We start from the raw sequence: 14,524 nt of genomic DNA, 5'->3' as shown, positions 1-14,524 counted from the left end.
ATGGCGGTGTAGAGTCCTCCGGGAGATGAATCCCCTCTCCGGCGGGGTGCCGGAGGCGATCTCCTGAATCCCCGAGATGGGATTGGCGGCGGCAGCGTCTCCGGAAGGTTTTCCGTATCGTGGCTCTCGGTGTGGGGGTTTCGCGACGAAGGCTATTTGTAGGCGGAAGGGCAGGTCAAGGGGGCGTCACGAGGGGCCCAGGAGACAGGTCGGCGCGGCCAAGACCTGGGCCGCGCCGCCCTACCTCCTGGCCACCTCGTGGCCCCACTTCGTTGACTCTTCGGTCTTCTCGGAAGCTTCATGTGAAAATAGGCCCCGGGCGTTGATTTCGTCCAATTCCGAGAATATTTTCTTACTAGGATTTCTGAAACCAAAAACAGCGAGAAACAAAGAATCGGCTCTTCGGCATCTTGTTAATAGGTTAGTTCCAGAAAATGCATAAATATGACATAAAGTATGCATAAGACATGTAGATATCATCAATAATGTGGCATGGAACATAAGAAATTATCGATATGTCGGAGACGTATCAGCCGTCGCGGCTCGTCCGGCTTCCGTGGCGTCCGAGCGCGTCCGAATGGTAGGTTCTACGCCGAGATGCGCGCCGATGGCTTCCGGCTCACCCTCGGCACGTACAACACCCCGGAGCTGGCGGCGCGCGCTTACGATGCGGCCGCATGGCGATTTCGGCGGCCACGGTGCGACATGAACTTCCCAGACGTCGAATCGCTAGAGGAGGCGGAGTTCCTCGCGCCGACGCCGTGCCTCGTCGACGACGAGGACCGTCGCCGCCACCGCCAGGTGCAGCGCCGGATCGCAATCGCCGAGCACGACGAGGAGTTGATGCGCCAGTGGAGGGCGCAGTTCCCAACGACGTCGACAACACCGCCGCGTTCTTCGCTGACCTCCGGGCACAACGCAGGTCCAACAGGCGCCACCGTCGGGTCGTCGCCGTGTTCGAGCTGGACAACCCGAATACAACTTGGGCCGACAACGACCCTCGGTGGGACGACATTTGGACCGAGACAACCTCCGACGACGAGTAGATCGACTAGACTAGTTGTTTATCTATTTTAATTGTATTTTCAATAAAGTCGTTGTGGCAGACGCTGATGATGAGAAAAGTTTTCCGCCAGATTACATGTGGAATTAAAGTACGTGTGGGTAACCTTTAGTCCCGGTTGGTGGGTACAACCGGGACTAAAGATCCTTTTTTGTGTCATCTAACAAAACTGTCGTTGGGATAAGGACGTGTGGGTAACCTTTAGTCCCGGTTGGTGGGTACAACCGGGACTAAAGATGTCGGCAAGATAAGAACGCATGGGTGGACGCACTGCTCGATGAGATAAAGCATGTAGCGCACGACGCCCTGTCAAAGGAACAAGACAAAGTAGAAGAGGTGTCGTGCCTATAAAAGGAGCATCGATACGCCTTGCCAAGCAGATCAACAAGCCAAGCAGAGTTTCATTCCCATGGATGAAGGGAAGGGTTGGGAAATCTCCCGTGCCGTAGCTTCTCGAAGATGTCGTTGGTGCACATGCCCTACGGCATCTTCGGAAGCTGCTCCTCGGAATTTTTCCCTGCAAGCCCCTAAACGACTACACATCTCATCTAACAGTGTTGGGGAAAGGGTTGGGAAATCTCCCGTGGCACAGCTTCTCGAAGATGTCGTTGGTGCACATGCCCTACGGCATCTTCGGAAGCTGCTCCTCGGAATTTTTCCCTGCAAGCCCCTAAACGACTACATCTCATCTAACTGTGTTGGGAAAAGGGTTGGCAAATCTCCCGTGGCACAGTTTCTCGAAGATGTCGTTGGTGCACACGCCCTACGGCATCTTCAGAAACTGCGCCTTGGAATTTTTTCCTGCAAGCCCCTGAACGACTACATCTCATCTAACAGTGTTGGGGAAAGGGTTGGAAAATCTCCCGTGGCGCATCTCCACTTTTAATATCTTACATATAGTTACATGATTACACAAAAATAAATGGGAAATTGATTGCCATGTTGAGATACTCATTTGTGCCATGAACATTCTTCAATTAACTTGATGATGGAGCATCTTCATCATTTAATCTTCTTCGGCCGTAACCATGGAGCATCTTCATCATTTAACTTGATGCTTGGATCAATGTTCACTCTGAAGGGTGGAATTTCATCAAACTGATTATAATCTTCTGACATGTCTATCTTGTCCTCCACTCCCACGATGTTTCTTCTTCTAGAAAGAACTATGTGGCGCTTTGGCTCATCGTTTGATGTATTTTGTTTCCTTATGTTTCCTTTTTCTTGGTTTGGTAGACATATCCTTCACATAGAAAATCTGGGCCACATCCTTGGCTAGGACGAATGGTTCGTCTCTATACCCAAGATTGTTGAGATCCACTATTGTCATTCCATACAACTTGTCTACCTGAACCTCGCCTCCTGTTTTGTTGACCCATTTGCACCTAAACAAAGGGACCTTAAAAGAAGGTCCATAGTCAAGTTCCCATATATCCTCTATGTAACCATAATATGTGTCATTTGGGCCTTCATTCATTATTGCATCAAATCGGACACCACTGTTTTGGTTGGTGCTCTTTTTATCTTGGGCGATCGTGTAAAATGTATTCTCATTTATCTCGTACCCTTGGAAAGTCACTACGATCGAAGATGGTGTCCGGGCCAGCAAGTACAACTGATCTTCAATATCTTTGTTATTCAGGAGATGTTTTTGCAACCAACCGCCGAAAGTCGACATGTGTTCACGTCTAATCCAATCGTTCGACTGCCCCGGGTTCTGGGAGTGTAGAAAGTTCTTGTGGTCACCGATATACGGAGCCACCAAGGTGGAACTTTGTAGAACTGTGTAGTGTGCTTGAGTCAAAGAAATCCCGTCCCTACATATCATTGATTTCCTTCCTAGCGTGCCTTTTCCACTTAGTCTCCCTTCATGCCACGATTCAGGAACACCAATCGGCTTAAGGTCAGGAATAAAGTCAACACAGAATTCAATGACCTCCTTTGTTCCATAGTCCTTGGAGATGCTTCCTTCTGGCCTAGCACGGTTATGAACATATTTCTTTAAGACTCCCATGAACCTCTCGAAGGGGAACATATTGTGTAGAAACACGGGACCGAGAATGGAAATCTCATCGACCGAGTGAACGAGGAGATGTGTCATAATATTGAAGAAGGATGGTGGGAACACCAGCTCAAAACTAATGAGACATTGGACCACATCATTCCGCAACCTCGGTAGAATTTCTGGATTTATTACCTTCGAGAAATTGCATTGAGGAATGCACATAGCTTCACAATGGGCGATCGAACATTTTCTCGGTAGAAGCCCCCTCAATGCAATCGGAAGCAATTGTGTCATTATCACGTGACAGTCATGAGACTTCGGGTTCGGAATGTTTTCTTCTCCATATTTATTATTCCCTTTATATTGGAGGAGAAGCCGGACGGGACCTTGATACTGCTCGGACATTCAAAAAATATTTCCTTCTCTCGCTTTTGTAAGAGCGTAGGCTGGAGTAATGACGTCCTTTAACTCTCTCATGAAGTTTTTTGTGGTCTTTCCTACGTTGTCTGGTCCTCCCTGTGCTTACGGTGTATCTTTTGTCTTCCCGTACACGCCCAGAAAGCCTAGCAGGTTCACGCAAAGATTCTTCGTCACGTGCATCACATCGATTGAAGAGCGGACCTCTAAGACTTCCCAATAGGGTAGATCCCAAAATATAGATTTCTTCTTCCACATGAGCTCGTGTCCGGCATCGTCATTCGGAACAGACCGTCCGCCAGGACCCTTTCCAAATATTACATCTAGATCCTTGACCATACCAAATATATCAACACCATCACGATGGGGAGGCTTCCTCCGGTGATCAGCCTCACCGTTGTAATGCTTGACTTTCTTTCTTACGGGATGGGTAAGCCTAAGAAATCGACGATGCCCCGTGTACACGACCTTCTTACATTTTTCCAAATAATCACCTTCGAGCTCATGTAAACAGTGCGTGCATGCATTGTATCCCTTGTTTGATCGTCCCGAAATGTTACCAAGAGCAGGCCAGTCATTGATGGTTACGAAAAGCAGCGCTCTTAGGTCAAATTCCTCCCGCTTGTGCTCGTCCCACACACGTACACCTGCTAGGGACCACAGCTGTAGAAGTTCTTCAACTAATGGCTTCGGTACACATCAATGTCGTTCCCGGGTTGCTTCGGGCCTTGTATGAGCACCGGCATCATAATGAACTTCCGCTTCATGCACAACCAAGGAGGAAGGTTATATATACAAAGAGTCACGGAGCCGAGTGCTATGGCTGCAGCTCCGCTCTCCAAAAGGATTTATGCCATCCGTACTTAGACCAAACCGTAAGTTCCTTGCATCCCGTGCAAAGTTTGGGAACTCTCTATCGATTTTTCTCCATTGGGAGCCATCGGCAGGTGCCTCAACATCACGTCTTTCTTACGGTCTTCTTTGTGCCATCGCAACAACCTAGCATGCTCTTTATTTCCGAACAAGCGTTTCAGCCGTGGTATTATAGGAGCATACCACATAACCTTGGCAGGAACCCTCTTCCTGGGGCGCTCGCCCTCAACATCACCAGGGTCATCTCGTCCGATCTTATACCGCAATGCGGTGCACACCGGACATGCATCCAAATTCTCGTACTCATCGCGGTAGAGGATGCGGTCATTAATGCATGCATGTATCTTTTGCACATCTAGTCCTAGAGGGCGGACAATCTTCTTCGCTTCGTACGTACCGGCGGGCAATTCGTTACCCCTTGGAAGCTTCCTCTTAATTATTGTCGGCAACTTTCCAAATCCCGAGTCGGTGACACCGTTCTCCGCCTTCCATTGCAACAATTCCAGGTGTCTGCCTAGCTTTTTATGGCCATCTTCGCAAGTTGGGTATAACAATTTGTTGTGATCTTCTATCATCTTGTCGAAGGCCAACCTTTCCTTTTCGGTTTCACATTCTCTCCTTGCATCGGCAATGGCCCGGCCAAGATCATCATCGACGGGCTCATCCGGTGCCTCTTGATCTTCTAGTTCATTGTCTTCATTGCCTGCAGTATCATCGTATTCAGGAAAATTGGGATAACCGTCATCATCCTCTTCCTCTTCTTCATTGTCTTCCATCATAACCCCTCTTTCTCCGTGCTTGGTCCAACAATAGTAACTCGGGCATGAAACCGGATCGCAGAAGGTGGCTGTGAATGAGACTCGAGTGAGCGTAATTTACGGTATTCTTGCAGTCCACACATGGACAATACATGAAGCCACCATGTTTGTTTGCCTCCGCCACGGCCATAAAATTATCCAGGCCCAAAGTGAACTCGTCAAACCGTCGGTCAATGTACATCCATTGCCGATTCATCTGCATGATATAATTAAGCTGATCAAAACCATTACGGAACATCACGATGTATATATACACATGCATTTTATCAATTGCAGATGAAAAGGATAAAGTTGTTAACCTCGATGAAGAAGAAAAAAGCAAGTTAAGTGTGGCTTGATTTGTGTAAACTCAAGTGGCAAATCCTCTTAAGCATTTCATCGAACACCTCTTGTGCATGTGAAGAAGAGAGGAGAGCAATACACCCCTCTTGTGAAGAAAGTGAAAAAATGGCCAAGTGTGGCTCACACTTGGGCAGGGGCAAGGTTATATAGCCAGAGACGGGGCCTTTGGACCCGGCTTGTAATACAAACCGGGACTAAAGGTTCCTCACGCCTGACACGGCCTGCCGCGCCCTGCCGTGGACCCTTTAGTCCCGGTTTGTAATACAAACCGGGTCCAAAGGCCACTACAGGACATGCGCCAGCTTGTGGGGTCGCCCTGGGCAAAATCGAACCGGGACCAATGCCCCCCATTGGTCCCGGTTTGGTTCAGCACTGGGACTAAAGCTTGGGACCAAAGGCCTCTTCTCCACTAGTGAGAGCTCGGGGGGCCACGGCAGCAAGCGCGGGCGGCACCGGTTGGCTGCGTGGGCGTCGATCGTTCGCCCGGGCGTCAGGACGAGAGAAGACCTTGTCGTGGATCGATATCGGCCTATCCGTGTGTCCTTGCGACGCTTCTCATCACAGCGGTATATATAGGGAATCATGGATAGCACCGATAGGTATCCTTACGAACACGAGCGGATCGGACGAACGGGCGTCACAGGGAGAAGGCCTCCTACGGACGAACACAATTGGCGAAGCGTTTTCTTCTGATTGACTTGGTGGTGGCAATGCTATAATTTGAAATACAATTGAGGGTAAGAAAAAATATACCAACAAAAAATTGTTTTACTTTTATTATTAGTTTTATTATTAGGTATAGATATAGATTAGCAGACTCAACTAGCTAGCTAAGCAAGCTACATGGTTAGGACTTGCTCTTTCATTAGGTTATATAGTTTTTTATCACTAAGTTACAAAATTATTGGAAAGAGTTTTTCTTTAGACCGTTCGTCTGAAATTTATTATTTTTATTTAAGCTACATATTTTTAAATTTAGGTATAAAAAATAGCACACGGTTACTTACATGCATTCTCTAGATATAAAATTTCTATTTAGAACTTTTTGAAGTCCGAAAGTACTGTGCTCGTATAGTAAAACGGGTTTCGTTGAACCTAGATGCTGGTGCGTATTTCTACATGCTTCTACCTGCTGCTCGGCCATGTGCAGCACGCGGGCGGAAACGGTGGCGTGCTAGCTAGCAGGAACACGTGCGAGTACGGGGCATGTACATGCATGTGGAGCGGGACGCGGTCAAGTCTTCATCTTTTGACGTGGACAGGCTGACGCGGCAGCGGTTATAGAATAGAGTTTTTCAAAATAAAGTGCATAGATACAACACATGTATGCAATACTCTAGAAATTTAAACTATACTTTCAGAACACAGTTGGATAAAAGTAAAAGTAAATATAGTACTGATGGTGCTAATGGCCTGAATTCGTAGCCCAATTTGTATTCGCTAATTAATATTCATAGAGAGATATGCCCTTTTTAAAATTTTGAGCTGTGTTTCAAATTTTAACTGAAATTTTAAACCACGATAGATGCTAGTATGCCTGATTGTTTATAGCCAATAGACAAGGATGCGAGGTCAAAATACTCTTGGTTCGTCTTGAGCCAAATCCAGCCAAAAAAGCTCGTCACTTGCCCTAACTGAAAACCAAACAAGACCAAATTGCTGAGAGCAGCACGTCAGTTATTTTAATGAGAAGGCGTACGTACCCGGCCTACCTAGCTATAATTATTAAGCAAATTGTCGATGCAAGCAAACAACTCCCATATCAAGTTGGCGCAGCGCGAAATATATATACATGCAAAGGCATTGCTCATTTTGCCCGTACCATTGCGCAGTGATCGATGGTTTCAATGGCGTTGTTTGTTTTCCTTGCTGCACTCGTGTTAGTAGCCACAGCAGATCATGACTCCGGTCAGCCAGGTACGTTGTTTTTTCACCTCAACTACGTACATCGATCGTTGATACTGCTTGGTCGCAAATCAGCAGCAGTTTCAAGTCCTGGCTCTCAATTTTCATCTGCTTGTGTAAATAGGTCATCAATCAGGTTTTCTGAGCATCGACTGCGGTGTCGGCCCAGTCGGCGACCGCAGGGACACCCGCACAGGCATCGAATACGTCTCCGACGGTCTGTACGTCGACGGCGGCGAGAACCACAGGATTGCCTCCAATCAAAGTGCTAACGACGAGTCCCTGAAAACTCTGAGGAGCTTCCCGTCCGGAGTACGGAGCTGTTACACGCTCCCAACCGAGGAGGGTACGAAGTATCTGGTGCGGATGGTGTTCAACTACGGGAATTACGATGGCAAGGCGCACAGCCCGTCGTTCGACATCCACCTGGGCAACAACTACTGGGACACGTTCCTCAACAGGGATTACTGGTGGTCCGAGGCGATCTTCGTCGCATGGGCGAGCTGGGTGCCGGTGTGCGTGGTGAACACCGGCGGCGGCACGCCGTTTGTCAGCACGGTGGAACTGAGGCCACTGAATTCCTCCCTTTACCCTGACGCCACCGTCGACGAGTACATATCCACGCATGAAAGGACAAATCTGGGCGCAGACCATAATATACGGTACGTCGTTTGAAGTTTTCCGGTGCCTGGTTCTTTGTTTCTCTTGTTTTTTCTAAACATATATAATATAGAGGGATATTGCATTTAGCGGCGAAAAATAACTTTGGCACATGAGCACCAGTGCTCCTAGTTTTTAAAAAACATATTTCTGAGATTACGAAAAAATTAAGCTTAAATCTGCACATACATAGAAATCTTTGTAAAAATTTCGGAAGAAAATATGTTGTCCCAAAAGATAAATTTCTGACAAAAATTGTCCCAATACACAGCTTCAAAAATTTCTGACAAAAATTGTCCCAATACACAGCGATAAATTTGTTTTTTTCTGTAGCTAAAAATACAACATATTTTTTACCGAAACTTCGCACAAGTATTCATGACATATGTATGTATTCATGGATTAATTTTTATAACGTTTTGAAACATAACATACAGTTTTTAAATATTTCAAAAAAACTCAAAGCAATGGTGCTCATGTGCACCAAATCTTCGTCCATTTGGCGGTTACATTTTCTATAGCTAAGAAAGCTATAATGCAGCTGTAGCGGACTAATCCATCTAGTGGGTTTTTTTCCAAAAAAATCAAAACGGAGTAAATTTTAGTTACAACTCATAGCGAGGGATGTTCTCATAAGCCGGCTATTTACAATTTTGGTTGTATCTTCCTAAAATGGGGAAACTAGGACTCAAACATGGTTCGAGCTACTACCTATTCAACTATTCAACATAAATAAGTATTAAACTATTTATCGCACAAGTTTATTGAATTAAATCAAACACATCAATGACAATGGGTTATTTAGTGACTTTGGGTTATTTGGATGTATGCTTTTGTCAAATCTTTGTTAAATAAAATATAAATAAAGGATTTTTCGATGTAGAATAATAAAAATAATTACGTTCATTTATTTTGTAACTGATGGATTGTCATTTTTTAAGGTATCCGGACGATCCATATGACCGCATTTGGGAATGGAGCACCAGCTCGTCATTGGCGAACATTTCCACCGAACAGACCATCCAGCAGGATGACTTGTTCCAAGTTCCCATCCCCGTTCTTCAGACAGGTCTCGCTCCTGTCAATAATGGCACGGCGATGAGCTACATATGGGACACGTACCAGAGCTCGTTGGGGGTTAAGATGATCCTACACTTTGCCGACATACAAAACAGGCAAGTCCGGCTGTTTGATGTCCACTTCAACGGCATGGTGCACCAGAACTACAGCCCTCCTTACCTGTCCGCTGGATACCTGTACAATACTGATTGGTATAGGAGTACAGACGGCAACTACAATATCACTATTCAAGCCACCAACAAATCCATGCTCCCTCCGATGATGAACGCATACGAGATCTACAACCGCATCCCCCACGACACCCCGAGCACGTTCTCCAAAGACTGTGAGATATCTCCGATCCTAGCTACCCCCACTCATTTATATTCACTGTAGTATGCAATGTTGGTTTATTTCTTAAACGAAACATATAGCATGTCAATTACTTTTACCTTGATTCCATATGAAAATTTTCCTTTAATGTTTATAACATTCCCAATATACACTATAGGTTTTATATATGGTCTTATAATAACAACCAGATATCGAGAAATTAATAAATCTGGGAATGGAGCTGCACACTTACAGCGAAAATAGCTAGTATCTAGGTGGACAAAAAAAACTTGAACTTAAAAAAAATGCATGTGCTTAATACCTTGGTACTTACTCTGCAGTTTTTCATAAAGTACAATTGTATGTGGCCTAAACAAAAATGACAAAATGTCCAAAAATACTAAAAAAAATATTTTTTATTTACCTCAAGGTGGTGCTATCCTTTCAGAAAATCTACTTGGATGTACCCATTATCCGAAAACCATAAAGTATGTCGATGTACATCCGGCCATATATTCTATGTACGTACACAAAGTTTCGCTAAAATATATATTGTTGTGGCCGGTGTAAAAAGACAGTTTTACGGTGCTCCAAAATAGCCTAATACGAAACTTTATTTTGTCTACTTTACACATGCCTCTAAATTGCCTTTTCTCTATAAAAAATTGTGTGTGCGAACATGTAATGCCCATATATATACATCCGTAATTTTTTAAAATATTTTAAAACATAATAAAAATAATAATTTTCGTTAGGTACATCTAGGCCTCTAAGCTCAGACACAATGTGTCCCTCCCCTTCGCCACATGTTGCCAATTTAGGCGCCCACAGCAGCGATGAGGGCTTGAAGCGTAGGGAACCAAACTGTGGTTGGGTGGTTAGGAGGGCAGTGGCACCCCCAGCCCAGCAGAGTTCAAAATTCGGGTTTGACACTTTGGTGTCTCATTAAAAGGCGGAATATTCTTCAGTGGGAGGTGACGTTCCTGTCGATAGCGAGATGCTTGTGGTGACTTCGTCAATCTCAAGACCCGTCGGGTGAAATTTTCTTGGACGCAGTCTCTCGGAGGTGCTCATATGGGTAGGGTGTGCATGCGTTCATAGGGGTAAGTGTGTGTGCGTATATGTGACCGTCTACGTCTGTACTGTGTTTTGCAAATAAAAAGGGTTTGAGGTGTACAAACAGTGGCCAGCGGCTGCCGACTGAGCATATACAACATATGCCAACTAGACGTAAAATACATGTCCCTCACCACTGCCCCCGTGCTTTGAAACGTGCTTCATTAAATTACGAAAACCGGTTGTCCCAGTTAAAATTTAACCCCTCTTTATCAGGTTATATTAAATTTCGCACATGCTAGTCGAGGAGCGGGGGTTCAAAAAACATTACTGAAGTCTTAGCTTTGTGACTTTTCCCAACAAACTGCATATTTGCATTCTGTGATCAATCATGTTTTTCATGAGGATGATTAAACATTTGCCCTCTGAGCACTTCTTTTGATTTTGATATGGTAGTCGATGCAATGATGGCTATCAAACTTGAGTATGGAGTAAAGAGAAACTGGATGGGCGATCCATGCTTTCCAGTGAAATTTGCATGGAATGGCGTGAAATGTAGCAATATAACTAAGAACACTACGAGGATAACATCTCTGTGAGTATTGTTTTGATGGTGTCTCATGTTGATCATCCAAATATGTTGCGTTTCCTTATGTCGGAATATGAATTTCCATGCAGGGATCTTTCCAATAGTAACTTGAATGGATCAATATCTGATAACTTCACATTGCTCACAGAACTCCAATTCCTGTAAGTATTGGATAATGAAGATAATTAACCATGGTATATAGAATAATGTTAAAGAAACCTTGATACTTCTTCATGCCCAACATGTTTCTTGACACATGAATGATTAGCAGATGGTGAGCAAGGGTATAAAGTGCACAATACTTGCTTTTGTAGATATATGCAAGTATCTATAATATATGACTTTTCTATTTGACATGAATGGGGAGCCTCTTCTACCTGTAGATATGAGTGGATAACACCAATAAGACCTACTTCAGAGGACTTATGTTCAGATATATTTTGTTGTCAGTGTTACAATAGTAAGAACGTCCCACGTTTCTAAACTACATGCCACTTTCTACAGGGATTTGTCTGGCAACAATATGAATGGCCCAGTTCCAGACCCCCTCTGTAAAAGGTCTACAGGTCCTCTCAATTTCAGGTTTGCTTTTCCTTGTGAGTGTTTCCTTTTCTACGAATTTGCATTCTAATTATACTCGGATGCTTCTCTTTCTGTGATCTTTACGCAGATGACTATTGAATAATTCTTTTTTGCACCAGAGTAACCCTGAACTTATTGATATATATTTTCTCTATTTCAGGTATGAATCTGACAAAAACATGTGCAACAAAACAAAAAGTCCGTCTCGCTCAAAAAATAGAACAACTATAATATCTATTTCGGTAGTGGTTTTCATGGTGGTAGTGGTTGGACTTGTTCTTTCTTGTTTAATCTGGAGAAGGAAAAGAAAGCCCAAAGGTGCATATGTTATTCTCTTTCAGTGACTATTAAGATTTACTACATTTAGTGTTTACATGATATATCTGACATTTGTGCAATCAGTCTCTACATATGATGCTCCAAGGCCGGCAAAACCTCATACTGCTCCAGTAAGTATAACAAGTAAAGGGGATCACTTGCACAATTCTGAAAATCGCCAATTCACATACAAGGAGTTGGAGAAGTTAACAAATAAATTTGAACGTTCCATTGGGCAAGGAGGGTTTGGGCTCGTGTACTATGGTCGTTTAGAAGATGACACTGAAGTTGCTGTCAAGATGCGATCTGAACATTCATCGCATGGTCTTGATGAGTTTTTAGCAGAGGTACTTTCTCCCTGATTGAAAAAAAATGCAATTTCAAAAGAATAAAGTTGCTATCATCATAGCAAGCCTGCATGGAAATTCAGAAATTTTTATTTGTGTTCTTTTTCGTTACACAGGTCAATAGCTTGACAAAGGTGCACCACAGAAATCTAGTTTCTTTGGTTGGTTACTGCTGGGAGAAGGATCATTTAGCACTCGTTTATGAGTACATGTCTGAAGGAAGTCTTACTGATCAGTTGAGAGGTTTGTCCATTAAAAACATAAGTAATGGCTAAGTGATAACAGACTTTGTGGCTGCCTTAAAATCCCATACGAATTTCCTACCATTGTTTGAACTTAAGTGGCTATCTTGAGTGGCTTGAGAAATTTAAACAGAAATAGGTTGAGAATGTCAACATAAGTATCTTTTGAAGTGCCTCAAGTAACAACTATTCATGGCTGCATATTGCTTCTTGCCCATTTTTTTGGGATATCCTAACCGTGTGCTGAAAGTAACTATCTTATTTCATCTAATTTAATAAATTCCAACCAGGAAGATCGTAAGAGAATGTAACATAATTGCAAACATGGAAATAGTGCATGCATGTATGAAATTTTAGTATTTGACATGTGAAGTTCTAAACGGAGTTATGCTCTATTTGTTATTATTCTTGTATATCAAGGAAAAACTGGTGTTGGCAAAACCTTGGGTTGGACCACACGCGTACAAATTGTTCTTGAATCAGCACAAGGTATGGTGTAGTGTGAAGATATCTTTAGGACTAAGAGAATATGGTATAGATCAGATTCTCTTTCTTCCACTAATGGACTTGATGCAATATGTGTAGGTCTGGACTATCTGCACAAGGGATGCAGCTTACCAATAATTCATCGAGATGTGAAAACCAACAACATTCTCTTAGGTCAAAATCTTCGAGCGAAGATAGCTGATTTTGGACTTTGCAAAACCTATCTCAGTGAAATGCAGACTCACATATCAACTAATGCAGCTGGATCAGCGGGTTACATGGATCCTGAGTATGTGACTTTCTATACTATATGAAAATTTTCCTTCTTTCTTATAAAGCTAATAATTGATTATGAAGTAAAGCACATGCAATTTAGTGTTCCTTTTTAACCAGTCCACTATGCAAGTTCAAAAAGAGGGTTACTAAAAATAACATTGCATTGAGAGCTTAATCAAAATATTAGGTTTGGTAAGATGTGGCTTGTATATGTTGTTGGCGATTTAGAAAAATTAACAAATTTATTTTACCTAATCTAATGAATTTCCAACTCATAAGACTACAAGAGAATGCAATGGAATTGGAATAATTTTTGCATGAATGGATGAACTTTGCCATGTAAAGTTGCTAATGCAGCTATGCTCTAACGGTTACTATGCTATGGTGCCAATTTCCCTTGATATAAAGAAAGAGGTCTAACAAGTTACTATGTTATGAACTGTTGTTCTTAGGTACTACCACACTGGATGGCTAACCGAGAGCAGTGATGTTTATAGCTTTGGTGTTGTTCTACTTGAGGTAGCCACCGGTGAGCCTCCAATATTACCAGGCCATGGTCACATCGTTCAACGTGTGAAACAAAAGATTGCTACTGGTAACATCAGCATGGTGGCTGACGCTAAGTTGAGAGGTGCCTATGATGTCAACTCCATGTGGAAACTTGTCGACACTGCCATGGCTTGCACAGCTGATGCTTCTATCCGAAGGCCAACAATGGCTGTCGTGATGGCACAGCTGAAAGAGAGCCTTGCGTTGGAGGAATCTCGCGAGGATAATAGCATCCAGGGTAGCTTCACGAGTACTACTGGAGGCCCGGTTTCAACATTTGGTCCATCAGCAAGATGAAGTTGCAACTTTCATGGACTTTTTCATGGTATCCATGATGGTTCTCTATTGTAACAGGTTGTTGTGAATAATATGTATGTCACAGTAAACTTGTGTGCATGTAGGAGCGCATTGTGATGGTTGTTGTTTAATACATGTATGTATGTGTTGCATTGATTGCTTTCCGTGTGCAAACAAAAAGGGGTGCCTTAGAGCAATGGCAATAGAGTAGTAAGCTGCTGGCTATATAGCCATGCCATGTCAGCAAAAGCCATCTTAGAGCCTAACTCATACAATAGGCTGACTATGAGGTTGGCTGGTAAGTTGT

At 43.6% G+C, this 14,524-nt stretch overlaps 1 protein-coding gene across 1 annotated transcript; it reads left to right on the top strand.

The window, feature by feature from the left end:
* The first annotated feature begins 7,365 nt into the window (after positions 1-7,365).
* LOC124656747 (probable leucine-rich repeat receptor-like protein kinase At2g28990) lies at positions 7,366-14,217 on the top strand. Its single transcript, XM_047195437.1, has 12 exons — positions 7,366-7,435; positions 7,548-8,085; positions 9,025-9,488; positions 10,988-11,126; positions 11,210-11,281; positions 11,625-11,702; positions 11,863-12,020; positions 12,105-12,367; positions 12,484-12,610; positions 13,030-13,098; positions 13,195-13,384; positions 13,824-14,217. The coding sequence occupies exons 1-12, from the start codon at positions 7,366-7,368 to the stop codon at positions 14,215-14,217; spliced, it is 2,562 nt and encodes an 853-aa protein (XP_047051393.1).
* Positions 14,218-14,524: the final 307 nt, after the last annotated feature.

This window comes from Lolium rigidum, chromosome 5, assembly GCF_022539505.1.
Source record: "Lolium rigidum isolate FL_2022 chromosome 5, APGP_CSIRO_Lrig_0.1, whole genome shotgun sequence".
Taxonomy (NCBI): Eukaryota; Viridiplantae; Streptophyta; class Magnoliopsida; order Poales; family Poaceae; genus Lolium; species Lolium rigidum.
Note: the sequence above shows the minus strand (reverse complement) of the source record. Positions and strands in the feature narration are given on the sequence as shown.

Excerpts from the sequence above, each read along its gene's own strand:
- LOC124656747 (XM_047195437.1), top strand. The coding sequence starts at position 7,366 with ATGGCGTTGTTTGTTTTCCTTGCTGCACTCGTGTTAGTAGCCACAGCA. Across the intron at positions 11,127-11,209 it reads ACTACGAGGATAACATCTCT|GGATCTTTCCAATAGTAACT; the intron begins GTGAGTATTGTT and ends ATTTCCATGCAG. Across the intron at positions 12,021-12,104 it reads AAGGAAAAGAAAGCCCAAAG|TCTCTACATATGATGCTCCA; the intron begins GTGCATATGTTA and ends TTGTGCAATCAG.